Source organism: Cibotium barometz, chromosome 44 (genome assembly GCF_041138505.1).
Source record: "Cibotium barometz isolate CiBa-2024 chromosome 44, ASM4113850v1, whole genome shotgun sequence".
NCBI classification, from domain to species: Eukaryota; Viridiplantae; Streptophyta; class Polypodiopsida; order Cyatheales; family Cibotiaceae; genus Cibotium; species Cibotium barometz.
The window spans coordinates 38,651,432-38,679,252 of NC_141089.1; the positions used below are offsets into that span (position 1 = coordinate 38,651,432).

Here is a 27,821-nt window from a genome sequence, read left to right on the forward strand (position 1 = left end):
TTTCTTACGATTTTTAGACGCGAGCAAGGGTGAGCTTGCTTCTTTCATTGTATCCACCATTAAAAGCTCAAAACTATCAAATACTTATCATAGCACCATATTTAAAGGCAGTCAAGATTAGTACATCTGAGATCTTCATTTTTTTGAGAATTACATATCTGGTGCTATGGATTGACACATCCAAAGATTGTCAAGATTAACACGTCTGAGATGATTAGTTTTTTGAAAATTACACATCTAGTATCTTGGGATTAACACATCTAAGAGCATGATCCTCTGGGAATTACACATCTGAAGTTAGACCCATGTTTATGTGAGATGGGTTCAAGATCTTGGATGGTCGTCCTAGTGTAAAGCATCCAATGGATGGCATTCACACGTCAACTATTCAAACCTTAATGGAGTCATAATCTTAATAATTTATAATATGCAAACTAATGAGATATATCCTGAAAATTTCTCTAAACAAAGTTTTGGGTCTATCCTTCTATTCAGTCTCTCACTAGTTTCTTAATTTGATCACCCTATGTTTTTCCTCACAAAAGGTTTTCTCCCCAATCTAATTTCTCAAATTTATTGTACAAATATCTTGCGTGTGCACCCCCAAGATACAAGCACAATTTCATAGGATGATTGTCTCAACATGTGAGGATATTCAAATCACTTCTATGGCCAGTAGAGATGATTGATTCGTCCTCATATGATAAACAATCACTTGTTTTAATCCCTTGATAGTTAACCTTTGAAAAACAAATCGTAGGAACTAAGATCAGCTTTGATACCACTTGTAAGGTTCCCCCCCTTCCAAAAATAGGGGAAACACTTAAGATAGTCCACTAAGTCTTAACTTGGAGAAAATTTTCTACTCATCGACACCTTGACCATGCAGAGATTCAAGGATACGATTCATAGGTAAGACCTAATTCTATCCCGCAGGGGGAGCGTGGTCTTCTAAAAATCAAATCACCCATAGGGTAATTGATCATAAATCGGGCAACTACAAGACTTGATTTCTAGAGGCAACGCTTTTTTCCTCATCCATGCAAGACACAGCCGCTGGCCTAGTCTTCTAGAATAGAATTGCCCGAGAACCTATTTATCTAACGTAGGGCTTTCACTTAATATGTTGGAAAGCTACCCGACTAATCGGGTTCACCCGTCCGTAGGATGGTGCCGTCGGGGCATTCCATCCTCCCACTTTCCACCCTACTCACGCGTCAATTTGTTTTCTAATTAATCCTACCACACTGTTTGACATAAATAAACATGTTCCTTAATTAAGGCCCTTTTCACAAGGTTTATTAAAACAGCCTTTTTCCACTGTACAATAATACCAAGACAAGATTTAAAAGAAAAGTTTATACATGAATCAATTTCATACAAGCCAAACTGGCTCTCTTATTCTTTTCCTTTATACTGCCGATGATCTAGAATTCGGCCTTCCAGCCTCCACATGCTGGGTAAAACCCTATGGGACCATACACCTCATCATCGGCCCCGCTGGCGAGGACTCAAGCCGGCCTGTCGCCCTCTCAGGCTCCATCGCTTGATCCTCCCGCCCCTCAGAGGGATGTCTGCGCACTAGGGTGGGCTAATTCACCACACTAGCCTGGGCCCTCAGAACTAGTCAGCATCACAATCACTCGCCTCAATCGGTAAACCTCATTCTCCCAATGGTATGAGGGATACCATGGACCAACTCCGAGCCTTACTAACGTCTCTGTCGTCCGGCTATACAAGCACAAGAACGGAGTAGCGTCAAGGCAGGGAGAGTTGTACCTGTACCTTAATTTAACCAAGAAAACAATCCATTTACTCACTAAACCATAGGACTAGAATCCATGTTACCTTCTTAAGAAAACAATCCTTTTCTCACACAGATTTTTGCATTTCAACTTGAGATTGCGGATAAGACATTCTTTATTAAGACATATGCTGTTGTTTAAAAGAATATAAACTTTAAATAGTAAATCAATCAAATAGATAAATATTAACAGTTAATAGAGAAGCTGGGGCCATCCTAAGAATAATATATAATTGAAAAACAAAATATGTATATACCTTATAGAAATTTGTCGTTTATCGTTGCCTTTGCTCCTTAACAAGAGCTTTAGAACTTGACATATGAGAATGGAGTCTTCTAATACCTTCTCTTACGATTGAAATCATCCAGTCATCCCCAAGCTTTATCTCCTCGTACTCGTACTGTGACTCTTCTCTCTTTCTAAGATCTATGGCAAAATAGCCTTCTCTTACAGGGCTACGGGATACTATTCTTTCTCTAAAAGAAAAGCTATGGAGTTTTGGTCTCTTCCTCTGAAAGACCATAGCAATCTAAGCTTCTTTTCTGAGATATTAGATAAGAATGAAGGGATATATGCATCTCAAACTCTAGGATTACCTTGAGGCCTTCTCATAGTTTTCTCTATGTAGAGACCCTGACAGAAACAGCAAATTGTTTCGACCATAACTCTTTGATAAAAACTCAAAATATGGTCATATAACCAGTCAAAAGAACGGGAAGGCATCTGGTCTACAAGCTTGCGCGGGCAGAATAGGCAAAAACGTCTGTATATAGCCACAAACGTGCCATCTTTAGAAACGCGTTGTTTTTTCACATTTTTAGTATGCATGGACTCTAAATGTGTAAAAGTACTCTAAATATGACCTCTTATCACCTAAATTCGAAATTCTATTTTTGGAGATACTTATCTCTTAATAGAACTATCCTTATGTTCTTTATTTCTTTTAGAATTTTTGGAGCTAATATTTTTATTCTAACACTTTCCTAATGTTTCTAGTCTTGTTGTCTCACTCTTCTCTAATTACACTCTCTTTCCTTATTGAAATCTATATTAAAAGAGACATGGCTTAAGAGGGACCTTACAATTCTTCTACACATACTTACACGGGGAGGAGTATGCAAAAGAGCACTTCTCATACATGTATGCCAAAATCACCCTTAGACCATAGTTATTTTGTGATATTTAATCAAAGAAAATAATCATTTTTGGTCAAAGGATGTTTTTTAAGTGTGAAGTTACCTTTTGTTTTAAGGCTTGCACAATAATGCTATTCTTGGAATATGCATTTGTAAAAAAAAAACACTAAAATGTAAAAAGCAAAACATATTTTGGACCCTAGAAGTATTTTTTGGGCCCAAATCAAAAAGCTGATGGAACGTGGTGTGAATCTGAATTGACCAACTAGGGTCACAGCTCAACCTGACATGAGCCCCACCTGCTCCACGGTCACGCTGTCAAAGCTTACATTCACAACACGCGGTTTGGTGAAACAGCTAAAACTACTGGGTTGTTATGCATTCACCGCATTGAGCCAGCAAAGAGCCCCCTCTTGTTGCAACCAGTTATTCATCTCCAATCGACCAGTTCAAAAGGTTAGCCTCTCTGTTCTACTAATCACACATCCCTACTTAATTGCAGTATAATCAGCTCTTATTGGGATTATTGGATCATCATCAGAATTCCCTAAGTGGGCTTTCCTAGATTAAATTAGAAATCTGCTCTTAATTGGGGCATCAGTTGACCTACCCAAACCTGCAACCGAGAGTAAATTAACACAATCGCATAAGCAAAATGAACACTTTTCTGACATATTGGTGGTGCTCGCAATCAGTCTACACTTGCAGTCTTTGATATGGTATGAGTGATGGTAGTGTGCACTGTCCAGCTTGACCTTTCTTTCCACTAAGGCAACATGGAAGCACACTTACATACACTTTCTGATCTGACTTGACCAAATCATCAATGTGTAAAGGCGAAAATCCAGTACCATGGGTTGAAGAGGAAAATGAAATTTTAAACAAGAATTTTCTTCATAATTTCATCCAATTATTACTATTTTTTGAAAAATTAGAGACGACATTTTTCTTTCTCCTTTCAAGATGAGGTGGATTTTGAAAAAGTTTTTTTTTTTTTTTGTAATGCAAGATTTTTATTAGTGTCCTTACGGATGAGAGCTGGAAGTAAGACTCGATCACGAGACCTTACCCCAAACACACGCACACGCTTCACCAATTTCTCCAGGATAAAGCGAACTCGTCTTTTCTGAACCCTGGTCTGGATGCAGTTTCTGTTTAAAGGAGGGACGTGTTGCCCTGTTTGTTTTTGGGTCTCTCCCCCAGGCCTGAACTTTTGGGGAGGGGGGATTGGCAGGAGGTGGGAGCAAGTGTCAGGGTGTCTCCTCCGGGCCCGGACTTTTGGGGAGGGGGGATTGGCAGGAGATGGGAGCCCACCAGTGGTGTCCCCCCCTCTCTTGGTGGTTGGCTGGCAGTTGGCTCTTGTTGTGTGCGCTTGCCTGGTTGTCCTGTGATGGCGGGGGTGCTTGGATGTGGCAACCCTGCTGTAGGTTCCTACACTGTATGGTGTACAGAAGTGTTTGGGGAGATCATGGTCTCACACGCATATTGGCTATGCGCAGTAGTTATCCACATGGGGTGGAGCATGTTTTAGTGGGGCTTCATTCAAGGAAGCATAGTGATTGGTACCCTATATAAGTCGGGCTTCGTGTGATCGTTCTTCCACTCATTTCGGCACTCACATTCAGAGGAGTGTACCTCACACTTAAAAAACCGACCCTCCTCGTTGCTGGGGTCCCTTTGTAGTTGTACTTGTCATAGGCACTTCTAAGCACATATCAATGAGAGTTTGTGATATCTGTCACTTCAATCATTTTTTTTTGAGCTATATTTATGAATGATGCTGTAATGTCAAACAGTAGCATGGCTGAGGTGAGCATTCTTGTTTTCACTTCTTGGGTCCTCTGTTGCTTTTTAAACTATATGCTCTGGTTTTTTGCTTGCACCCCCATCATCTTTATTGGTCTTGATTTGATTTGTGATAGGTGGAGAGACTTGCTAAGGGCTTATGGGTTGCACCATAGGAAAGCAGCAGGCCAATCCAAAATGCTTTTTAGATATTGCAGTGGATGGAAGGATCATAGGCCGTCTCACCATTGGGGTGCGCAAAGATGTTGTGCCCATCACATCAGAAAATTTTTGCAGCCTATGCAGTGGGCAACATGGCAGCTCATATAAAGGAACCACTATCGACCGCATTGTGCCTGGGTTTATTGCACAGGTGAATGCTGATTTGCATCTTTATTGGTGTATCTCTGAGATCCTTTTTGATGATATTTACATATATTTTTTTGCCTCCTTTTAATAGGAATCTTATCCAAACAAGAGCATGACAAGTGGGTGTATTGATCGACTGTATAAACATCTTCCAGATGTAGGTCACTACACCAGGCTTGTCGTGTGCAGTCACCCCCACATGATTATCCTGCTCTCTAGATTGATGGATGCTTGTATGACCTTTACCTTCTCTTCTTTCTGAAGCATTTCAAAGATTATGAATCAAACAGATTCAACCATGAGAACAACTCTACGTGACTAGCCTTTTGTAACAATGTGTGAAGTGCCATTTTGCATAGGGCATCTGTCAGAATACGCAGCGGAGATGATGACCAGATCTGGGAACACGAGCAAAAAACGCATGCAGAAAAACAGCACAAGAGAGAGAGAGAGAGAGATGTAGGCGTGTAACTCTGCTCTGATATACACAAGAAGATCCCGAATATGATACAAATGTGGTATGGGGACTGGGGGCCTATTTATATGCCCCCACATCAGCAGTCGGTCTGCTGTAGGCAGTCGACTGGCCCTGAGAACTCCACGACCAGCACACATCTCCAGTCGGCCAGATCATCAGCAGTCGGCCACCTCCCAGATGTAGTCATGGACCAGTTCAGCAGTCGACCAGCACATGGGCTGCCTCCCAAGCCACAGAAAAATGGGAAAAAATAGGGGAAAAATGCGGGGAGTGAGGAAAAATGATAAAACACCTGATAAGGGCGGGCACACCCACAACAAAGGCCCTGATGTATAAATCTAGACAGGAGATGACTTCTAACACCCCCTCTCAGCTCCTGGCTGTGAAACCAACCACTGGGAGCTGGGGTGCCGCTTGAGCAAATCCTGAGAGAGCGACCTCATGAAGAGGTCCACCGTACTGTCCTCCGTCGAACAGAACTCTAGCAAGATGTCATCAGCAACGATCTGTTCACGAACAAAGTGCCTCTGGATGACCATGGGTTCCTCCAGTGGAAGCCCAAACCTGCCATGCAACCTCTGCATCCTCACCACCTCACAAGCAGCATCACAAACAGCCCGGTACTCTGCCTCTGTTCTCGACAAGGCAAAAGATGACTGTCTTCGACTGCTCCATAAAACTGCTCCTGGGCTTGAAGTAGATCCCCTCGTGTCCGGATCTCCTCCCCAAACTGAGTCACTCCAACCGTGGAGTCGGACTCCATCAATCAATCCCCCTCCTGTGTACAAGAGTCCCTGATCCTTCGCATGCCGCAGAAACCACAGGAAACGCAATCCTGCCTCCCAAAGAGTCATCCGCAACCATGAGCTCAACTGCCTCATCAGGAAGCTCCCGTCCAATTTGGTGTCCATCAACCAGATCAATGAACCATACAGCTTCTGAGTCAAAAAGGCATCACGTTGCTCACAAGGATCAACACCTGTTATGGTGCACAAACAAGTCCTGGAAACCTGATGAAACCTGTCAACCACCCCCTCTGAATCGGGAACCACAAAGCCCGGAGAAACCACCTCCTTCTGCAAGTAAGCACCTGCCACCTGCCTGGCTTTCCGAAAGGTCCCCATGGAAAGAACATCCTCAACAACTGGAGGTTCTATGTCCCGAATACTACGAGACATCAGAGCCTTAGGTAGAAGGAGTATGGAGGAGTTGATTGTCCACAAAAACGCAAACACAAAGTGTGTAGCAAAGTGGAATTTTCAGCCGGTAGAAAGGTGTAGAAAAGAGGATGAATATGTACCTCAAAACACCATGAAGAGGGCTGAAGTTGATGATGAAAACGCAGCCAAGAAATCTCTCCACAAGAAGCCTCCAAAAAAACGCTACCGCATGTAGGGAAAACTAGCTGGCCATGTTTTCACCGCAAGTAGAGTTGTAGGACTCGGATTGAAGTGCTTTAAAAACACACTTGTAGAGGATGGTAAGGGGCTGGTTTGAAGCCTCTTGCATCATTGAATGAGTGCAAGGATGATGAGTAAGGGCTTCTGCAAAAAACGCAAGCAGAAATTCTGCATGCAGGCAGTCTGCGAAGAATAACTCAAAAACGGTGAGGAATTTGCGAAAACTTTCTTCTGCAAAGTTGTAGACCACGATGATTCCAGCAGGTCTAGCGGGCACAATCCTCAGAAACGCATTCGTTTAGCAGATAATCAAAGAATGAAAAACGCAATTGAAAGCGGGGTTGTTGAAGAGGACTAGAGGTAAGAGAGGAAGAAGGATAAGGAGGCTCTATGTGTACCACCACCTTGCTCTGATACCATGTGAGAAAGAAGAGATGAGAGAAGAGACAATGTACTCAAGAACTCATCAATGAACCACTAGCCAACTTCATTAGAAATGAACTACAATGCCTCATATATATTGGAAAGTTCCTCCACCCTTTCCTCCACCCAAAAATGTGTGTAAATAGGAAAAAATGGAAATGAATGCTATAAATCCCAAAAATGCCTAGAGGCTAAAGAGTGTGCCACTAGTGTGACACCATCTGGAGATGACACCTATCCAACAGTCTGGAGCTGCCTTGGGCCTTGAATGAGCCCTGAAACAGGTCCCAAACCTGTGCATTGGTCCAGGCTGAAATCTGCCCAAATTTGTTGTCACACTTTTCTCCATCTGTTCACTCTCATAGGCCTCTCCCTCGAGACACCGAAGTTTGCAAGCAAATAATCTCAATCACAGGCGTGCACCCCTACCTGTTTGTACACTCACAATGGCCTTTATTACTCCTAGATTACCTATGCTAGCTTTAGTACTCTTATCTTTTGAAGGGCATCTCATGTATTTAGATTATTTTACCTTTTAGTTGTTATTTATCATTGCTTCTAGTCTTGCTTAATCATTTAATAGGAAAGTGATTGTTTTGCTAGTCTAGTTGTAAGTGCTAGCCTTCATCATGGCTGAGTCTGTCCTTCACCTCTGGAGAAGTCATAGAAACTCAGCTCGTTGGTATCTATATAAAAATTGTGTCCTCTTGGTTAGGACAAAATTTTCATATGTAAACATGCACCTACCCTTGGGCATTGATGACATGAGTAGGGATGTCGTACCACCTAGTCCATGCTACACATTGATGGAGTTGATGATCTTATACTTCATGATTGGACAATCTTTGAGGTAAAGTTCACACTTTTTGTATTTTTTTTTTTCCGAAAAAAGATTCTTTCATTAGTTATAAAAACGCCCACTGGGCTACAAAACCTCTCCTGCTCGTAAGTAGGCAGAGCAGAGATCCAATGAAGGCAGCTAGGGAGACTCTCCCTAGGTGCAAAAAAGTACAAATATCAGTACAAAAAACTGAGAGGCTATATCATACAATAGGAGGGGGGAAAATCCAAACAGGTGGCCTGTAGTGCTAGCAGGGGGTACCCGCGTGTAGGGTATAGAAGGGGCCGCTGCGCGAAGTGGTATGAAAGGCCTGGCGCCGCAAGATCGCCGTATCCGAGTCGCCCCAGATGCGGTCATATTGTCCTCGCAGGGTGTGAATCAACTCCTGCCAAATCCCCCGAACAGTCTCTGCTGGCGGCTCCAGTTTCCCCTCAAAGGCCTTGAAACGCCGGGCTCTCTAGGTGAACCAGATGGTGAGGCTGCTGAGGAGCTCCCATTGTAAATCCCTCTCCTGTGTCCAGCCGGCGGCGGACGAGAAATCCGATGAAGGAACAAGGCGAGGTTGGCCCCTAATGAATCTGATGGCCTGGCTGCCCTGCTCCGTTTTGTATCCCAGAGTAGGCCTTGACGAAGTCGACCAAGCAGCGGCACCCCACGTATACATGCCCTCTGGAGAGAGGGGGCCAAAATGCGCAGCATCCTCAGCCAAATCTGCTGCGCCTGTGGACAGTCCCATAGGCAGTGTCTTTGTGTCTCCCATGGGTGGCCGCATCGGACGCAGGCCGCCGGAAGACCACTGTAGACAAGCCAGGTGCCAACTGCAGAGCCCCTGTGGGCAACCAGCCACTGGAAAGTCGAGATCCTGCGTGCCTGTCGACTAGCCCAGAGCCTGGTCCAGAAATCCTCTAGGAACTACTATGAGAGTCCCTGTAGCCGCCAATGCTCCGATGCAGCTGGAGAGACCATCCTCTCTGCAGTCAAAATATGTCTCCCCAATCGAACAATGTACTTGAAAAAGGTGATCTCTGTGGCCTCGGGGGACGCATAAGGATCATGCCACTCGTACTCACTAGGATCCCACTGGAGCCGGGCCAAGGGGCGCGCAGCATATGCCCATATGCGCCAATCAGAGTCCACATTTGAAGTCTGCCCTCATCCTGGATCTCATAGTAGAGGCATCTACCATCCTCAGTGCAAGCTCTGACAGCAATCAGGATCTCCAACTGTGTAAAGGCTCCCATCCACCGTGGGGCCGCTGGCTCGGAAGGCATGAACCACTCCTCAGTGAGTGCCTTCTGAATGTCATCCCTCATAATCAGCCCCCCTCTGAAGTGACTCAGCCTCTCCACCTGGATCTCCTTTGGGAGACTGCAGAAGGCCTGCCAGTCTCCAAAACTGCGTGCTGGGCTTGCCGCCAATGGTCCCCAGGCTAGACAAGGCCGAGAGCCCAGCATATGACCCTGCTCTGTGTGTACCGCGGGGCTCCAGATGAGCGGCTGTCTGGCCCGCTCCTCATCACAAGTAGTAGGTCTCTGAGAAAGCCCCGGTCTCAGCAGCTCCCAAGCTCGTAGGATGCTCAAGGCAAATCTCTGAAGATTGGCCTCCTGGCCATGCAAAAACAATCTTGTGTCATCAGCAAACTCAGAATCGAGCAGGTCCTCACCCCGGACTGGGAGCTGGAGTCCTCTCAAACCAACCTCCTCTGCTGTCAGATACATGCTCATAGCCTCAACAAAGAAGAGAAAAAGAAAAGGGGCGAGAGGGCACGGACTGATCTGGTCAACTCAAAACTCGGCCCCCGTCCTCCTGCCATCAGCACCTGGCTACGAGCTGTGGAATATAGAGCCGCCACTCCTCGAATCCAAACTGGCTCAAAACCCAGGCGAAGCATAGTGCCCTCTAAGAAACCCCAATCGACTCTATCGTATGCCTTCTCAAAATCGAGAAGCATCACAACCAGGTCCTCACCGAGAAATCTAGCTCGGGCCGTCGCCTCCCAGAAGGTGAAAATGTTGTCAAGGATATTGCGCTCCTTGACGAATCCTGTCTGGGTAGCATGAATCAGCTCCCCAAGGAAGGGCTGGATCCTCAAACTCAAGGCCTTTGCCAGGACCTTGTAGACAGTATTGAGGATCGTGATAGGTCTCCAATGCCGAATATCATCTGACACTCCCTCCCCCTTGGGGATAAGAAAGATCAAGCCCTCGGAAAAGCTCTGTGGCATCACCCTAGTGTCCAAAACATACTGAAAGCCCCTGCGGAGGCCTGGCCCCAAAAGGTCCCAATAGCGCATAAAAAAGGCAGGCGTCAATCCGTCCTCCCCAGGGCAGCTATGGCACGGAAGGACCCTCAAAGCCTCAACAAGCTCATCCTCTGAAAGAGGCTCACCCAGAACTGTGCGCATACGATCTGTGACCCTCCTCTGCACATGGGCCCACACAGTCTGTCTGCAAGCATCACGTGCCTCCGTGGCTGGCTCCGCTGAAAGCAAGTCTCTATAGAACTCAGTGGCAATGGCTCTAATCTCCCTGGGCTCAGTGGCTAAAGATCCGTCCTGCCTCCTGAGCTGGCGTACTCTTGCTCAAGCATGGCGGGGTCCGGTAATCTCAAAGAACTCCCTAGTCACTCTATCACCAAGCTGCGTCCACTGCGAGGCCTGGCGATGATAGTAGAACTCATGTCTCTGCTCCTCTACCTCTCTAACCTTCTGGCGTGCCTGGCTCAGTTGGGACGCCACCCACTCACATGTAGGCTGCTGCTACTGAAGGCGTTGGAGCGAAGCAAGGCTATGTCTCAAGCGACGCTCCCACTCTCGTGTCTCTCCCAGCCGTGTCAAGGCTACAGTGTGCAGAAAAGAGCTGAGCTCGATGAGTCCCTGAGCACACTGGCTTGCTGCATCCAGGTCAGAGCTCTGGCTATCATGCCATATCCTCTCAATGTTCTCAGAAAGACTGGGATCTGTAAGTATCCTCTCTAGGATCCTCAACTGCAAGCTGGTCTCCCGTGTCCTCTCCTCAAGTGTCAAAATAACTGGCGCATGGTCTGAAAAAGAGGTGCCAGCGAGAATGCCAACGGAGCCCCCACGCTCCCCGAACCTGTTGCCCACATAGAAGCGATCAATCCGTGATAGATTAGTCCCTCCCTGACGGCGATCCGACTGAGAGAAACTAAGACTGTCCTGAGAGCGGGAGAAAGCCTCATGCTGCCATGCATCAGTGATCCGCAGTGTCATGCAAAATCGCTCCCAAGCTGCAAGCTCCGTGCCGTGCACTGTGACACGACTGCTTCCCACCCTATCGGCCGGGTCCTCAAGCATGTTGAAATCTCCCCTGACACACCAATGTGCGGCCTCGGGCAATGCATCTGTAACAAGGGTCCAGAACTCTGCTCTGGCATGAGCGTGGTTGGGTGCATAGACATTGAGCACGCCAAAGAGCTCATCGTGCATCCTTAGAATAACATACTGTGCTCTACCAGGCACAATGACCCCGCGATCCACAATGGCCTACCGCCATACACCCGCAATGACCATACATACTCCTCCCTGTCCACCCAAGGGGCCAAACCCTGCAGACCAAAATGTGTCCCATCTACCAGGCATCACCGAACCATATCTCCGAATCCTGCTCTCACTCAAATGGTGTTCCTGCATCATCAGAATATCAATACTGCCCCCAATCAGGCATCTCTGAAGTTCCTGCCTCAAGCAACCACGATAACGTACATAGTGTGCGCCGCCAAGGCCCTGTACATTCCATGAGATGATCCTCATGGATGACCTGCTGAGGTGGAGGCTGTCTCAGCCATACGGCGGGCCTTCGCAAGCGGCTTGGATGGAGAATAGTCCCCATCCAAGCGGCTATGAATCTGTCCACCCGGTGTGCTGCAAGAATCTCGGATCAGGCGCGAGTGGCTGTGCCCCATGGCGACTGCCTCCCGCTCGGAGAGAGCAACCTCGTGTATGCATACATAACCAGGGTCGCGTGCTAGGTCTGCCACTATGCGAACCACCAAATGTCGAATCCCTGAGGCATCTGCACTCCCGGTATCAAAGAAATGAGCCAGCTCCCAGAGTCGGCCTATCACGTCTGTCATCTCCAGATCGCTCACATGGTGAGAAAACTCAACTGCCTGAGTCTTCAAAATGCTAAGAGCGAGATCCAGAGTCCACTCCCAGTCGCTAGTGCCACAGAGAGGGAAGGAGAAGGCCACCACTGAATCAAGTGCCTCCTCCCCTCGGGCCGGAGGTATCAGCACATGAACTCTGATGGGTGCTGGCTCATGGGACCCTCCGCTCCAAAAAGCCGTGTGAAGGAGTAGTCAAAAGCCTCTGAACGCTGTCTAGTGTCAAGACTACTCAGCCGACTGCGGATAGAGGATATCCGTGAAGCCTGAATTGGCATAGCAGGTCTCCTCTGCGGTGCACGAGCTAGGTCGGTGCTCAGTGCCCGCCGGACTGCAGGTGAGCGCCAGGGTACTGCCAGGGCCTCTCGGGGAGCTGAGGCGAGCGGAGGGGGAGGAGGGGGGGAGAAGGGGTGGGGAAGGAGCCGCTGACAAAACGGGGGCGGGAACGGGAGGAGGCGAAGGTGGAAGCGAGGCGGGAGGGGGGGACGGGGGAGGGGGGAGGGGGGGTGGGGGCGAAGGAGGGGGTGCTGGCATCTTCTGATCCTCCGTCTGCGCTGGGGTCTCCTCCTGGAGGGGAGCAAAGCTGTTCCTCACTGGAACCCAATGATGCTGAGACTGACTGCTGCTGCATCGGTCTCTGGGCATGCTGCTGTGGCTGTCTCCCTCTACGGCGCCCCTGTCCAGGCTGCCAATCCGAGGTCTCTGTGGGCTGAGCAGGTGTCCCGGAGGCTGCCTGCCAAGCCGCATCTGTGGGCGGGCCATCGGGGGCCTGCTGCTGCTGTGAAGGTCGGGGTCTCCTGCGAGGGCAGGCCTTGGCCAGGTGATCGACCTGCCTGCATATAAAACACTGATTCGAGAGCCCCGAAAACTCCACTCTCTGATCGATCCACCCCCCCCCCCCCCCTATCCTAGGTAGCTGAATGACCTTCGGAAGGGAGGAGATGTCAGGAACCAAAACCCTGACCGAAGGCAGGCCAGCTGCTCTAGCCACCACTGAAGCTGCTGTGGGGCCAGTCTCAAGCACCGAGCCCACCAATGCTCCTATCCTAGAAAGGAGCGGAAGGTACTCGCGGCGGAGTCCTGGGAAGCAAACTGTGACATGGAATAGGCGCTCTCCCTGCTCGGCCGCTGTGCTGGGTCGAACCCAAGCTGCCAAGGTCTGAAAAAGGCCCGAGCGTCCCTGATGTCAAGGGGACTCATGGCTAGGACCTGGGCCACGCTCTGGGGCTGACTTGAACTCAATCTGGTAGTGTCCGCGGCCCAGTAACTGAACGTCCAGGATCTTGCCCACATCTGCAAGAAGGTGTCAGAATATGCAGCGGAGATGATGACCAAATCTGGGAACACGAGCAAAAACGCAGGCAGAAAAACAACACAAGAGAGAGAGAGAGATGTAGGTGTGTAACTCTGCTCTGATATACACTAGAAGATCCCGAGGAATGATACAAATAAGGTATGGGGGCTGGGGGCCTATATATACATCCCTGGAGGGCAGTCGGCCAGCACTAAAGTGCCCACGACTGAAGAAAGAGGTCCCACGACTGCATAAATGCAGTCGGTCAGCAAACTGGTGCCCACGACTGATGAAAACCAGTCGGCCAGCAGCAAGAGTGCCCACGACTGATAAACACCCAGTCGGCCAGCACTGTACTGCTCTTGGCACCCTCTGGCAGCCCTCCCAAGCCTCAGAAAAAATGGGAAAAATAGGGGAAAAATACGGAGAGTGGGGAAAAATGGGAAAACACCTCATAAGGGCAGGCACACCCACAACAAAGGCCCTGGTGTATAAATCTAGACAGGAGATGACTTCTAACACCCCCTCTCAGCTCTTGGCTGTGTAACCAACCACTGGGAGCTGGGGTACCGCCTGAGCAAAGCTTGAGAGAGCGACTTCGTGAAGAGGTCCACCGTACTGTCCTCCGTTGAACAGAACTCTAGCAAGATGTCATCAGCAACGATCTGTTCACGAACAAAGTGCCTTTGGATGACCATGGGTTCCTCCAATGGAAGCCCAAACCTGCAATGTAACCTCTTCCTGCTCCGTAAAACTGCTCCTGGGCCATAAGTAGATCTCCTCGTGTCCGGATCTCCTCCCCAAACCGAGTCACTCCAACCGCGGAGTCGGACTCCATCCAACAATCCCCCTCTTGTGTACAAGAGTCCATGATCCTTCGCATGCCGCAGAAACCACAGGAAACGCAATCTTGCCTCCCAAAGAGACATCTGCAACCAAGAGCTCAACTGCCTCATCAGGAAGCTCCCGTCCAATCTGGTGTCCATCAACCAGATCAATGAACCATACAGCTTCTGAGTAATAGAGACATCACACTGCTTACAAGGATCAACACCTGTTACGGTGCACAAACAAGTCCTGGAAACCTGATGAAACCTGTCAACCACCCCTTCTGAATCCGGAACCACAAAGCCTGGAGAAACCACCTCCTTCTGCAAGTAAGCACCTGCCACCTGCCTGGCTTTCCGAAAGGTCCCCGTGGAAAGAACATCCTCAACTACTCGAAGTTCTATGTCCCGAACACGACGAGACATCAGAGCATAAGTGACCTGTTCAGCTTCCTCTGACTCACGAACACAAGAACTACCAACCTCAGTACTGGAAAGTTCCTGCCAACTGCTGTCGTCTACTGGCAAGCTATCCACCACCTGGTCTCGGAAAGCCCGCACCTGTAGCGTATCCACACTTGAGTGGCCATTACTAGACTGCCACTCATCACAAACCTGAGGGCAACAAAATGCTCATCAAACTCCACCCGTATGCCAGTCTTGCAAACCTGATGCACTGACAACAGATGAAAACCAAGTGCCGGAACATACAACACCTGGGAGGAATGCTTCCCCCCTCTGCCATCGGGAACTATCTCCATCCTGCCCTCATTGTGAACTGGGATAGTGGACGTATCCCCCGTAAGAATATGACTAGAAAGCCTGCAGAGATCCTGTAAACCGGAACGGGAAGGAGTCATGTGCCTGGAAGCACCACTATCGAGAATCCACTCCCGAGTATCCGTTGCGGAGAGTCCTCCAATCTCCTCCCTGCCTGAAGAAAATGAAGCATCGGTGTCCATCACCTCCAGGTGCACAAAAGCTGGAGTCTTCATGATTGCTGCTGAGGAATCTTCACCCTTCTCGGTCTTCTGCTGGGGACACTGTCTCCAGTAGTGGCCTTTCTCGTCACAATCATTACAGGTCCTCTCTGCCTTCAGTTTCTCGCGGTCAGCGTCGGACTTCTTCTCAAAAGACTTCTCCGATGAAGCCTTCCCTTTGCCCGAGTTACGGCCTTTCGACCGTTGGCCAGTAAAGGCCTCTGAACCTCCACCGTGAGGAGGGTTCGTGAATCGTTCCTCCTGGTCCAGGACCATAGGCACAAGCTCCTCCCACGTGATGGTGCTGAGCTTGCCACCACTGGTAATCAAAGAAGAGTAAAATGCTGAGTACGAAGAGGGCAAATGTGACAGCAACGTGATGGCCATGTCCTCTGACGATATCTCCTTCCCAGCCTGAAGAACCTCCTGCTGAAGAGCCTGCAGCTTGTTAATATGCTCTCGCATCGTCGACGACTTTGCAGGGCTCATAACCCGCATCTGTACTTCCAAGGAAATCCTCTTCATGGGCGATACCTTGTTGTAAAGTGAGGCCAAATGTTGCCATATACCTCTGGCTAGCGTCATGTGCTTTACATGATTGATTACCTGTGGTGTGCAGTTGAGGAAAATAAACGAACGGACCCTGGCGTTGATGCGATCCCACATCTGCGTCTGGGCCTCCCGGTCCTTTCGGGTTGACGGTAACTCCCCTTCCTCTACTTCCGGCCGTGGAACACCAACAACGACGAAATCAGCGAGGTCGTACGACTCCAGAACAGATTCCATCATCACCTTCCATATGCCGTAGTTGCTCCCGTCCAACTGACGGTCCACCGGGAACGTGGGGAGTGTCGGGATCTTCACATGTCTCTCGGCCATCTCATACAGATCTGCCATAGCGGGGATGTACTCTAACAAGGGTGGGTGGGTGGGAACAAAGAAGGAATAAAACCTGCAAGTGGCTGTCCAGCAAATCAGCCCGCCTTCCTCTTGCTTCTCCTCTTCCCGATCAGCCCAAAACAGTCCACCAATCAGCCACAAAAACAGTCCCCCTCTTGCTCACACAAATCCCAAGACCTATTTAGAGCCTAGGCTCTGATACCATGTCAGAATATGCAGCGGAGATGATGACCAAATCTGGGAACACGAGAGCAAAAACGCAGGCAGAAAAACAGCACAAGAGAGAGAGAGATGTAGGCGTGTAACTCTGCTCTGATATACACAAGAAGATCCCGAGGAATGATACAAATAAGGTATGGGGGCTGGGGCCTATATATACCTCCCTGGAGGGCAGTCGGCCAGCACTAAAGTGCCCACGACCGAAGAAAGAGGTCCCACGACTGCATAAATGCAGTCGGCCAACAAACTGGTGCCCACGACTGATGAAAACCAGTCGGCCAGCAGCAAGAGTGCCCATGACTGATAAACACCGAGTCGGCCAGCACTGTACTGCTCTTGGCACCCTTTGGCAGCCCTCCCAAGCCTCAGAAAAAATGGAAAAATAGGGGAAAAATACGGAGAGTGGGGAAAAATGGGAAAACACCTCATAAGGGCGGGCACACCCACAACAAAGGTCTGGTGTATAAATCTAGACAGGAGATGACTTCTAACAAAAGGCGGGCCTGGAGAAGATCCTGGATCTCCCCTCTGTTGGGGCGAGTGCCGACTATACGGCAGATGGTGGAACGTGCCTGGAGGCGTTCCACCTCTGCGGCGAGGCTCGCTTCCTCTTCTGGCGAAAGAGAAAGCCTGATGGGGATATCCTCAGGGGCGGGCGAGGGGGCTATGGACGAGTCCCTCTGAGGCGGGGCGGGAGGAAACTCCATCAGTGTCTGAAGCTTAGTCGAAGGCGAAGTGTAAACGGAGTGTCCCGCAAGAACCGAGCTGCACAAAAGGCGGAGTGAGGAGGGGCGGAGAGGGAAAGGCGGAAGACCAAGGGGGGTGGAAAGAAAATGAGGGGAGGGGATTAAAACATAGGCGGCGAAAGGGCAGGGGGGGGGCAGATGAAACACGAAAAGGTGGGGAGAGGGCGAAGGCAGGCGGAGGGGGGGCGGGTCACGGAGAAAGGGGAGAGAGCAGGGGCGCGAAGGAGACGGAGCCCGGGGGGGGGGGGGGGGGGGCTGGCGCGAAAGAGCAGTGGTGGGGGGGTTGGTGCGAATGAGCAGAGGCGGGGGGAGCAGACGTGAAGGCAGATAGGACGGGGCAGGCGGGTGGAGCAGACGCGAGGGCGGGGAGGGGGGTGTGCGTGCAGGCTGCAGCGCGAGCAGGGGGGGAGCGAAAGCTTCAGTGAACCGTAATCTCCTCGTTCTCACACTTTTTGTATTCTTGTCTTTGCTTGTTTTGTTTTAGTGAATTAGTCATTTAAAGTTTGTTTTGCCGTTGCTAATTAGTCATTCAAAATTTGTTTAGCTTGTCTATTATTCTTTTGTTGTGGTTCAATAATGAATTTGTGTGTATGTGGGTGTGTGTGATTTAGTTATGTATTTGTCTAGTTTTGCAAGTTATTATTATTTCTTCTCTGGTGTTCTATATTAAGCTTTCCTATTTTTGATTTGTTTGTTTTTAGTGATTCTCTTCTTTCTTTTAAAATTATTCGTAAGTTCAATTCATCTGGCCTTATGATGGTATATATAATAATTGTGACTCTTTTTGACAAGAGGTATTACCCCCTCCCCCCGCCTCCCCCTGCCACCCCGCCTCAATGCCTCCCCCTGCCAAAAGAAAAAAGAAAAACCTTCCCAAACTAACCCACAAGGGCCAGCTTCCCCATGGCATTCTTGCCATCCTGAAGTCCCAGATTCTTATTTGAAGGGAAATTTGAAGTGCAAATGCACTTCGAAACACACACACACACAACACCACAATATATTAACATGATTAACAAAGAAGCTGCAACACTATGCTGCCAGTGGGGGTTTGAACTTGCAACCATTTGCTAGGAAACTAAACACCTTACCTTTTGCTCGGAAACCAAACACCCTAACAACTGGGTTAGCACTTCTTGTCAAAGTCCCAGATTTTTGGCCTTAGCTGAGGATATTTTGTCAGTTTTGTCTGATGTTTTCCCTCTTGAACTTAAACATGTAAAGGGCCTAACTGTGTCTTGAGGTATCCAGTTTGAAATGCGCTATGTTGATGTAGTGGATGGATTTTGACGCCAAGCTCTTTTTGCAACTGGCATGTGCAGGGAGGTGAGTGTGGCAAGTCCATATATGGGAAAAAATTTGATGATGAAAACTTCAAGCTTTTGCACAAAGGAAAAGGCATCCTGTCCATGGCAAACAGTGGACCACACACAAATGGTAATGCTCTCCTCATGAAGTAATTTTTTAAAAGGATTAGTTTGATTAAGGTGATGTTTCTACCTCTTTGTATTTTACATTGCCATAGCTACAGAGTTGGATGCTTTTCTTTGGTTTTGAGGATGATGCATGCGATGTTTGACTACCAAATCTCTTTTAGGTTTTTGAGTTTAGTGCACAAATAATTGCATTTTCTTTAATGCAGGCTCTCAATTTTTCATTTCACTCGGTGTTTGCTCCCAGCTAGATGGCAAACATGTGGTTTTTGGGAAAGTCATTGATGGTAAAGCTCTCTCTCTCTCTCTCTCTCACACACACACACACACATACACACACCGTCTGTATTAATGTATAGAGTGAAGCCCTGAAAGAGGGATCTTCACTATGATATACATCTAGAACGAGTGAAAAAACAATACAGACTAAGCTTTATCAATCTGTTGTAGTTGATGGTTATCATGCCAAGATTGGAATACTTATCAATCTTTGATGAATGGAAAACCATTTGATTGCGGTCAACCCATATAGTCAATAGTACCCAAAATCGCAGCCAGGCAATAAGAGAGCATATTTATCCATTTGTTGTGCATATTTTCCAAACATCCAAGAGTTTATGGAAAAAGTGATCCTAGGAAATCTTACCACAAATAATCCAGAAAGTCTTTGCAAAAAAGATTTGCTATCTGGACATTACCAAAATAAATGCCGCACTATTTCTTCAAGAAGGGCATTTAGCAGACGCAATATACTTGTTTTCCAAAAATTCTTCAACAGGGAATACTCTAGCAAAACATCTCCACATGAAAACTTTTTGCTTCAGAGGTAAAGTGCTGTCCCAGATCTTATGCAAATTTTGCTTCCACCATTTTGCAGTTCGATGGATTCCCCAAAGATGATTAGCATAATGAGAAAACCATGGTTTTGGGAGAATCAATTGATATAATCTAGAAGAAGTGAGCTATGATAAATGGACTTTAGGGAATGGTCCACGTTCCATTCTTTGCAAAGTCCAATTTTCAAGCTGCCCTTCAATAAGGCCATCCAATAATTCACCAAATGGCTAACTTCTCCTTGACACAAGTAGATCCCCTTTTTGGATAGGAAGTATGCCTTTCTTGAAGAGCGTAAAGCAAGTGGACAATCAAATGCTCGACTCCAATGTAGACTTTGTCATAGAGAATTTCCTATCTTTGGGGGTCTGCCCGACCAATGAAGATATTGTAGAATCTTTTGCCAATCTTTAATGAGTCAAGTAGAATAAAGGCATCCAACAATTTAGCCAGTCACATGACCTACCAAAATCTCCCTTGGAGAGTCAATTTTCAAGTTTCGACACATGTCAGGGATCATCAAAGTCCATGGTTGACTCTATGCAAAGTATGTGGAAAGCATAGTGCCTTTTCTGGCCAAGACATGATAATGAATATTGAGAATATTCAGCTTCACCATGCATTTTGGAGGAGCATATACAATCAGATTTTAGCAGACGCAAGTCTTTTATCTGGTTAGAAGTCTTCCAAAACACTCCATCACTAGGGACATAGAAGAATTAAGCTGCTTTTTTGTCCACACCAAGAGTGGGAGGAAATTTTTTATGTATGCCATAAGAATTGATTGCACAATTTTGAGGCGAACATGTAAAGGCCATGTAGATAAATGCCAGTAATCTAGCTTTGCACGAAGTTTTTGCATAACCCAATGTCTGGCATCTTTAATTGTTCCATTACCGGCATTAATGTGATAGGCCACCAATCTAATAGTTTTTTACAGAGACTTCTTTTAGGCATGAGTTTTACAAGTCAGGATTGATTCATCATGAGTAAAAGAGAGTCTCTGCAAGTTGATCTGAGAATTGCAAAAAGAATTCTACCGTTAAACCATCCCAGCCAGTGGATTTTCATCTTCCCAAAGATTTAACCGCCTTATTGAATTCACATTGAATAAAAGGCATTTCCAATCGGTCAGCTTGCTTGTGATCCATAATCGCATGAACATGAGACAACAACTTTGCTCAAGCTTGCATCGCAATTTGAGACATTTGATCCGGAGCAGCAAAAACATGGCGAAAATGAGATACACATTCAAATTCCAATTGATACAAGTTTTGAGTCCATTCACCATTGGATTTTTGTGTTTTGGTAATACATTGCTTAACTCTAGCTGCATGCAAGATTTAAAAAAAAAGCTTTCAAAGAACATCCCTTATCTAGAAGAGGTTTTTATCTGGACCTGACTTGCCATTTATGCAGCTTTCTTTGGTCATTGTTTGCCATCATGTGTAGCATCCTTCTCTTCCCAATCAAGTAGTGCCTCAAGATAAGCATCCTCTTGCAGCGAAGTCCAGTGCGAAGTATCCCGTGGTTGACCGGCTTCAGGGAGTCACTTGTAGTCACAGACCAAAGATACTTCTGGACAAACCAAGCTCTCATGCACAGCTTCCAATGAGCATAGTTAGGTCCTTTATGTTTCTCATCAGATCTAGTGCACGGGGGTGCCATAATGATGATGACATGATGTGCAACGAGAAAAGCAAACGTACAAAGCTACGTGAGCTGGAGCCGAGAAGCACATGGTGGACGGTTGAAGCCACAAAACAACTCAGCAAGAGACAGAAAAAATAGGTAAGGATAAAACGCAAACACAAACGACACACGCTTGTGGAACAAGAGTGATGTGTACCTCTTCTCCTTTGCCACACTGACATAGTTTTGTCACTCAAGTGAGAGCAAGAGCACAAAAAGGGGGTGCGACACAACCTTTGGTTCCGACGTGTGTAAACAATAAGCTGATATACAAACACAAGGCTAAAACCCTCTCACAGTCTGTGCAAGACAAAACAACGTGCATATGCAACACACAGAACAAAACTTACTGTAGTGGACACCAAGGGAGATGCCACAGGGAACTGCCGAGGCCAAGGACCAGCCTCCAAACACCCACCACAACCCAAGGAGGAGTCATCAAGGTAGTGAGGTAGAGCTGTGAGTCAAAAACACAGGCACTCCAGTGGACAGCCCTCACACAACCTAAAAATGCGAGGAAGGGTAGAACAGGCCGCCTAGGCGCAAGGAGTGCCGCCCAGGTGGAGGGGCAAAACGCACATGCAGGGATGATCTGCAGCAAAACGCAGCCCGGTAAAGAGGCCGCCCAGGACTGCAATGAGGTGCGCAGCCTGCAGCAAAGCACTACCCCCAACCAGTAAACACAGGCACAAGGGTCCCTAAACGCCGCCTGGAAGCCTAAGACCTGTAGGCGATAAACAGCAGTAGCCAAGGATCTTGCAAGGACGTCTGATACCGTGTTAGAATGCACAAGAGCGGAAGCAAAACACAAACGAACACACATCAGTAGAACGCAAAGATCATAGACGGGAAATGGAATCTATCAGACATGCAAGAGTACAACGATGAGAGGTGATACACGTTACAACACAACCTCACTCTCCTCCTCTGCCCACACGGGTGCCTCCACAGCCAGCACTCCGGACTGTACGTAACAAGATGATAAAAGACTCACGCCCCCCCGGCCTTTATATAGGACTAGGAGAGTAAATAAAGTATAAGTCTGTCACGTGCACCCATGCACTGTGGTACACGGTGACAAACTGGCTCATCAACAGTGCAAGAATCATGTACAGAAATAGTACCTTTTAGGATTTATTTGTCATATGCCGTGACCTCTTTGTGAGCCTAGTCCGGGACATGTCAGGCGTGACCTACGTAGGTCAATCTCCCAGCCTTAGAGTGTCAAGTCAGTCCTCTTAACCCATTGTGGAGAATTCAGCAAGTACAGGTATAGCAACCAGCCGACTATGCACTTAAGACATTTAATGCCATTTGCAGCGAGTCGTGAGCAGCTCCTACAGGCCGACAGCCTCTTCAGGCAGCCGACTAGCACCCACAGGCCATATAAAAAGGCAAGAGCAGTTCAGTCCGAAATCCTCAGTCAGAAAATTAGAGATCAACATTAGCACTCAAGCATGTATGCTTAGGCTTGTGCCTGTGCATACTTTAAGCCTACTTGTGCTCTCAGCCCAAGGCAAAGAAGGCTGAAGCTCAGTCTCTTTAGGAGTTTTCAGCACACCCTCCTTTAGTCTCGGGGGGCTGGTGTCTCTCTCGAAGATAGCTTCAAAGTCGCGTGAAGCTTATGCACAGTTCTGCCCAACGTTTGGTCGTTTTGTCCTTGCGTTTGGTGGTCAGTCATTCAGTTTTGTCCGTTCAGTCTTGTGGACATAGTTCAGCTTGTTTACAGCTCTCCAGAAGAAAAAATAAAGCAAGTACTCCTGCTTGTAGGGGGGGCCCCTTCAGTGGGTAATTCGGGACCCCATCTGGTGTCGTCTCTACTACATCTCTTTCTGATTCATGTATGTTGTTTAAAGGATTGCTAAAGACCCACTAAACTCAGGTTTAAAGAAAGGCTTCGTTGTTTCACATTAGCGCATGCTACAAAGTTGGCTGGAAAATAAAGAAAACCTAGTGAGATGCAATAAATAACTCCGACATGCTTTGGCCGTGGCACGAAATCCCATATTTCAAAGCACATTGAGATCCATTATCATTATGTCAGAGAGATTACATGCAAGGGAAATCAGTTTGTCTTCTTGCCCTACACAAGATAATGTTGTAGATCTATTTACAAAGGCTTTGCCTAGAGAAGTTTGAAGCTTTTCGAAAAGCTTTAGGCTTCCTCTCAGACAGAGAGTGATCTTCTACCTTGTACAGGTTCACACTTACACTGGGGAGGGGCGCGGGGGGGGGGGGGGGGGGGTGGGGGGGCGAGGTTGAAGGCAAATGTACGCTTATGGCAGTGCTACGTGTGAATAAGACCTAACCAAGGGCACTTTTTCCCATGTGGTTTTTCCCATTGGATATCCAACGTGGAAGGACAATATCTAATTCTTTGTAGTTTCATATTATTATTATGGATGGATATGTGTGGAAGGTTGACTCTATTATCTCCACTGATTCTCACTCTCAATATTTTTGTGTGCTATGTCCATCCCCATCTCTGTGTGGCTGTAAGTTGAAACCCGAACCCTGTATCTTGCTGTGGCTTTCCAAAAAGATTGACGAGCCAGTTGCTTGGTTTGAAATTTGGAACTCCTAGGAGAGTCGTGCTCATGACTCTCCCCTACTAGAATTTCTCAGCAAGGCACTAGAGAGGGCTGGACAGCAGTCAGCAGGCATCCAGGTTGCTACTGGCCGACAGCCCTATGGTAGGCTGACGAGCATGTTTGGAGGCCATATAAGGTTGAGCAGGGTTTTGTGTTATTTATCTCACTCCCACTTGGGCGTCAGGTCATGGTTAGGACCCTTGAGGTCTAGAGTAGGTCTATAGTCACCTTTTGAAAGGCCAAGGCCGCTGATCTTGTACAATTTTATGTATTATGTAATATACTGAAAATACAGCTTTCTCTTCTACGTAGGGCTGAAAGAAGACTCCCAGAGCTTCTGCATGTGGCATTGGTATCAAAGCTTCAGGTTGATTCTAAGACACTGTTGCTGCCCATGTCCCACCCACCCACACTGTTGCGCATTAATCATGATGATTATTCAGGTGGTGGACTGCTACTGGCCAACAACTACCGTTTGTGATTAGGTTGGGTATTCTGGGAGTGTGTGTTGCTCATTCTATTTGAAACTTTGCGAATAATATACTCGACCTGCCTGTGTGCAGGGAAAGAAGTTCTGGATGCTCTCAGTGACTTGGGCACCACGGAGGGAAAAACTAGGAAAAAGGTCACTATTGCTGACTCAGGAGTTTTAGCAGAATGAGGTTAGCAGCAGTGCCTAAGGCCGTAAGCTATTAATGTGCTTTTTAATGATAAATTATTGCTATGAAATAATTAAGTGAAGATGATTCTTCATTCACCATGCTATGTCCAGGGCCGCTGCTGCTGTTGTTGTAACACGACACGTGCTTTCTCTGTGGATTCACAACCTTTATTTGTTCCTAAATTAAGTAGACTGCCATCTTTTGGCATATTGTATACATAGTTATTTGTTGTGTTGTGTTGTGTGTGTGTGTGTGTGTATTGTATACATTCAGCAGCCCTCCATGGGCTTGGGGAACCAGTCGGCCAGGCCAGACAGCTTGTTGCCCCAGCAGCCCGACCAGGTATAGCAACCAGCCGACTATGCACTTAAGACATTTAATGCCATTGGCAGCGAGTCGTGAGCAGCTCCTACAGGCCGACAGCCTCTTCAGGCAGCCGACTAGCACCCACAGGCCATATAAAAAGGCAAGAGCAGTTCAGTCCGAAATCCTCAGTCAGAAAATTAGAGATCAACATCAGCACTCAAGCATGTATGCTTAGGCTTGTGCCTGTGCATACTTGCAGCCTACTTGTGCTCTCAGCCCAAGGCAAAGAAGGCTGAAGCTCAGTCTCTTTAGGAGTTTTCAGCACACCCTCCTTCAGTCTCGGGGGGCTGGTGTCTCTCTCGAAGATAGCTTCAAAGTCGCGTGAAGCTTATGCACAGTTCTGCCCAACGTTTGGTCGCTTTGTCCTTGTGTTTGGCGGTCAGTCATTCAGTTTTGTCCGTTCAGTCTTGTGGACATAGTTCAGCTTGTTTACAGTTCTCCAGAAGAAAAAATAAAGCAAGTACTCCTGCTTGTAGGGGGGGCCCCTTCAGTGGGTAATTCGGGACCCCATCTGGTGTCGTCTCTACTACATCTCTTTCTGATTCATGTATGTTGTTTAAAGGATTGCTAAAGACCCACTAAACTCAGGTTTAAAGAAAGGCTTCGTTGTTTCACATTAGCGCATGCTACAAAGTTGGCTGGAAAATAAAGAAAACCTAGTGAGATGCAATAAATAACTCCGACATGCTTTGGCCGTGGCACGAAATCCCATATTTCAAAGCACATTGAGATCCATTATCATTATGTCAGAGAGATTACATGCAAGGGAAATCAGTTTGTCTTCTTGCCCTACACAAGATAATGTTGTAGATCTATTTACAAAGGCTTTGCCTAGAGAAGTTTGAAGCTTTTCGAAAAGCTTTAGGCTTCCTCTCAGACAGAGAGTGATCTTCTACCTTGTACAGGTTCACACTTACACTGGGGAGGGGCGCGGGGGGGGGGGGGGGGGGGGGGAGAGGTTGAAGGCAAATGTACGCTTATGGTAGTGCTACATGTGAATAAGACCTAACCAAGGGCACTTTTTCCCATGTGGTTTTTCCCATTGGATATCCAGCGCGGAAGGACAATATCTAATTCTTTGTAGTTTCATATTATTATTATGGATGGATATGTGTGGAAGGTTGACTCTATTATCTCCACTGATTCTCACTCTCAATATTTTTGTGTGCTATGTCCATCCCCATCTCTGTGTGGCTGTAAGTTGAAACCCGAACCCTGTATCTTGCTGTGGCTTTCCAAAAAGATTGACCAGCCAGTTGCTTGGTTTGAACTTTGGAACTCCTAGGAGAGTCGTGCTCATGACTCTCCCCTACTAGAATTTCTCAGCAAGGCACTAGAGAGGGCTGGACAGCAGTCAGCAGGCATCCAGGTTGCTACTGGCCGACAGCCCTATGGTAGGCTGACGAGCATGTTTGGAGGCCATATAAGGTTGAGCAGGGTTTTGTGTTATTTATCTCACTCCCACTTGGGCGTCAGGTCATGGTTAGGACCCTTGAGGTCTAGAGTAGGTCTATAGTCACCTTTTGAAAGGCCAAAGGCCGCTGATCTTGTACAATTTTATGTATTATGTAATATACTGAAAATACAGCTTTCTCTTCTACGTAGGGCTGAAAGAAGACTCCCAGAGCTTCTGCATGTGGCATTGGTATCAAAGCTTCAGGTTGATTCTAAGACACTGTTGCAGCCCATGTCCCACCCACCCTTATTGCATCGCGCATGGATGAAACCATTGCCAGTGTCTTGATCTTAAGGTGGTGTGGTGACCATTGTATCAGAATCAGGCTAAGCAAGGCTAAGTGCTGGAAGTGTCCCAAGGAGAGTAACACAGCGAGGGTAGAAATCCCATGGGGCTGGTCGGTGTCAGCAAAACCCAAGGAAATGGCAAACCTGAGGGTCTGTATGCCATTTGGGGCATACCAAGGAAGGCTTATGAGAAAACGGTTCCAAGGGGGTGGAGCAAGGATGCCATGACTGACCTCAGGAAGGAGACCATTGCAGTGTTTAGGGACAGGGCATAAGGCAAGGGGACAAACTGGAATAGATGCACAGATCTGGAGTGGAGACAGAGACATGGCAAGGTTATTGAGTGAGAAGGTTGCCAGGAAGGAAGGATGACAGTGAGAGTCCATGAGGAGACAAAGGATGATGACAATCATCCAAGGTCAGAAGTTGGAAGCCCGTCATCAAGTTTAGCAGAAGCGGATGTCGTGTGCAGGCCACATGGACATGGCTGAGACACCAAGCTAAGCACGGTTTGGCAGCAGATGTAGGACCTAGAAATGCTCAACAAGGCACCAGAGAGGGCTGGACAGCAGTCAGCTGACATCCAGGCAGCTACACGTGTGAAAGGGCGCATTAATCATGATGATTATTCAGGTGGTGGACTGCTGCTACTGGCCGACAACTACCGTTTGTGATTAGGTTGGGTATTCTGGGAGTGTGTGTTGCTCATTCTATTTGAAACTTTGCGAATAATATACTCGACCTGCCTGTGTGCAGGGAAAGAAGTTCTGGATGCTCTCAGTGACTTGGGCACCACGGAGGGAAAAACTAGGAAAAAGGTCACTATTGCTGACTCAGGAGTTTTAGCAGAATGAGGTTAGCAGCAGTGCCTAAGGCCGTAAGCTATTAATGTGCTTTTTAATGATAAATTATTGCTATGAAATAATTAAGTGAAGATGATTCTTCATTCACCATGCTATGTCCAGGGCCGCTGCTGCTGTTGTTGTAACACGACACGTGCTTTCTCTGTGGATTCACAGCCTTTATTTGTTCCTAAATTAAGTAGACTGCCATCTTTTGGCATATTGTATACATAGTTATTTGTTGTGTTGTGTTGTGTGTGTGTGTGTGTGTATTGTATACATTCAGCAGCCCTCCATGGGCTTGGGGAACCAGTCGGCCAGGCCAGACAG

At 47.4% G+C, this 27,821-nt stretch overlaps 1 protein-coding gene across 7 annotated transcripts; it reads left to right on the forward strand.

Annotated features, from left to right (window-relative positions):
• Nucleotides 1-3,171: 3,171 nt before the first annotated feature.
• On the forward strand, nt 3,172-27,753 carry LOC147613263 (uncharacterized). Of its 7 annotated transcripts, XR_015263390.1 has the most exons (7): nt 3,191-3,397; nt 4,864-5,099; nt 18,651-18,765; nt 18,971-19,048; nt 24,442-24,540; nt 27,406-27,504; nt 27,615-27,753. XR_015263390.1 is itself a non-coding variant. In XM_086782542.1 (6 exons), the coding sequence occupies exons 2-5, from the start codon at nt 4,887-4,889 to the stop codon at nt 24,537-24,539; spliced, it is 504 nt and encodes a 167-aa protein (XP_086638668.1). In that variant the 5' UTR covers nt 3,191-3,397; nt 4,864-4,886; the 3' UTR covers nt 24,540; nt 27,406-27,661. The 7 variants fall into 7 exon arrangements, 5 of the variants coding, with proteins under 5 accessions (XP_086638665.1, XP_086638664.1, XP_086638668.1 ...); XR_015263389.1 differs by lacking the exons at nt 27,406-27,504; nt 27,615-27,753 and adding an exon at nt 24,657-24,802 and having other exon boundaries at nt 24,442-24,597; XM_086782542.1 differs by having other exon boundaries at nt 27,406-27,661.
• The last annotated feature ends 68 nt before the right edge of the window (nt 27,754-27,821 follow it).

Excerpts from the sequence above, each read along its gene's own strand:
- LOC147613263 (XM_086782538.1), top strand. The coding sequence starts at position 4,887 with ATGGGTTGCACCATAGGAAAGCAGCAGGCCAATCCAAAATGCTTTTTA. Across the intron at positions 5,100-18,650 it reads TGCCTGGGTTTATTGCACAG|GGAGGTGAGTGTGGCAAGTC; the intron begins GTGAATGCTGAT and ends TGGCATGTGCAG. Across the intron at positions 19,049-24,190 it reads TTTTGGGAAAGTCATTGATG|GGCTGAAAGAAGACTCCCAG; the intron begins GTAAAGCTCTCT and ends TCTTCTACGTAG.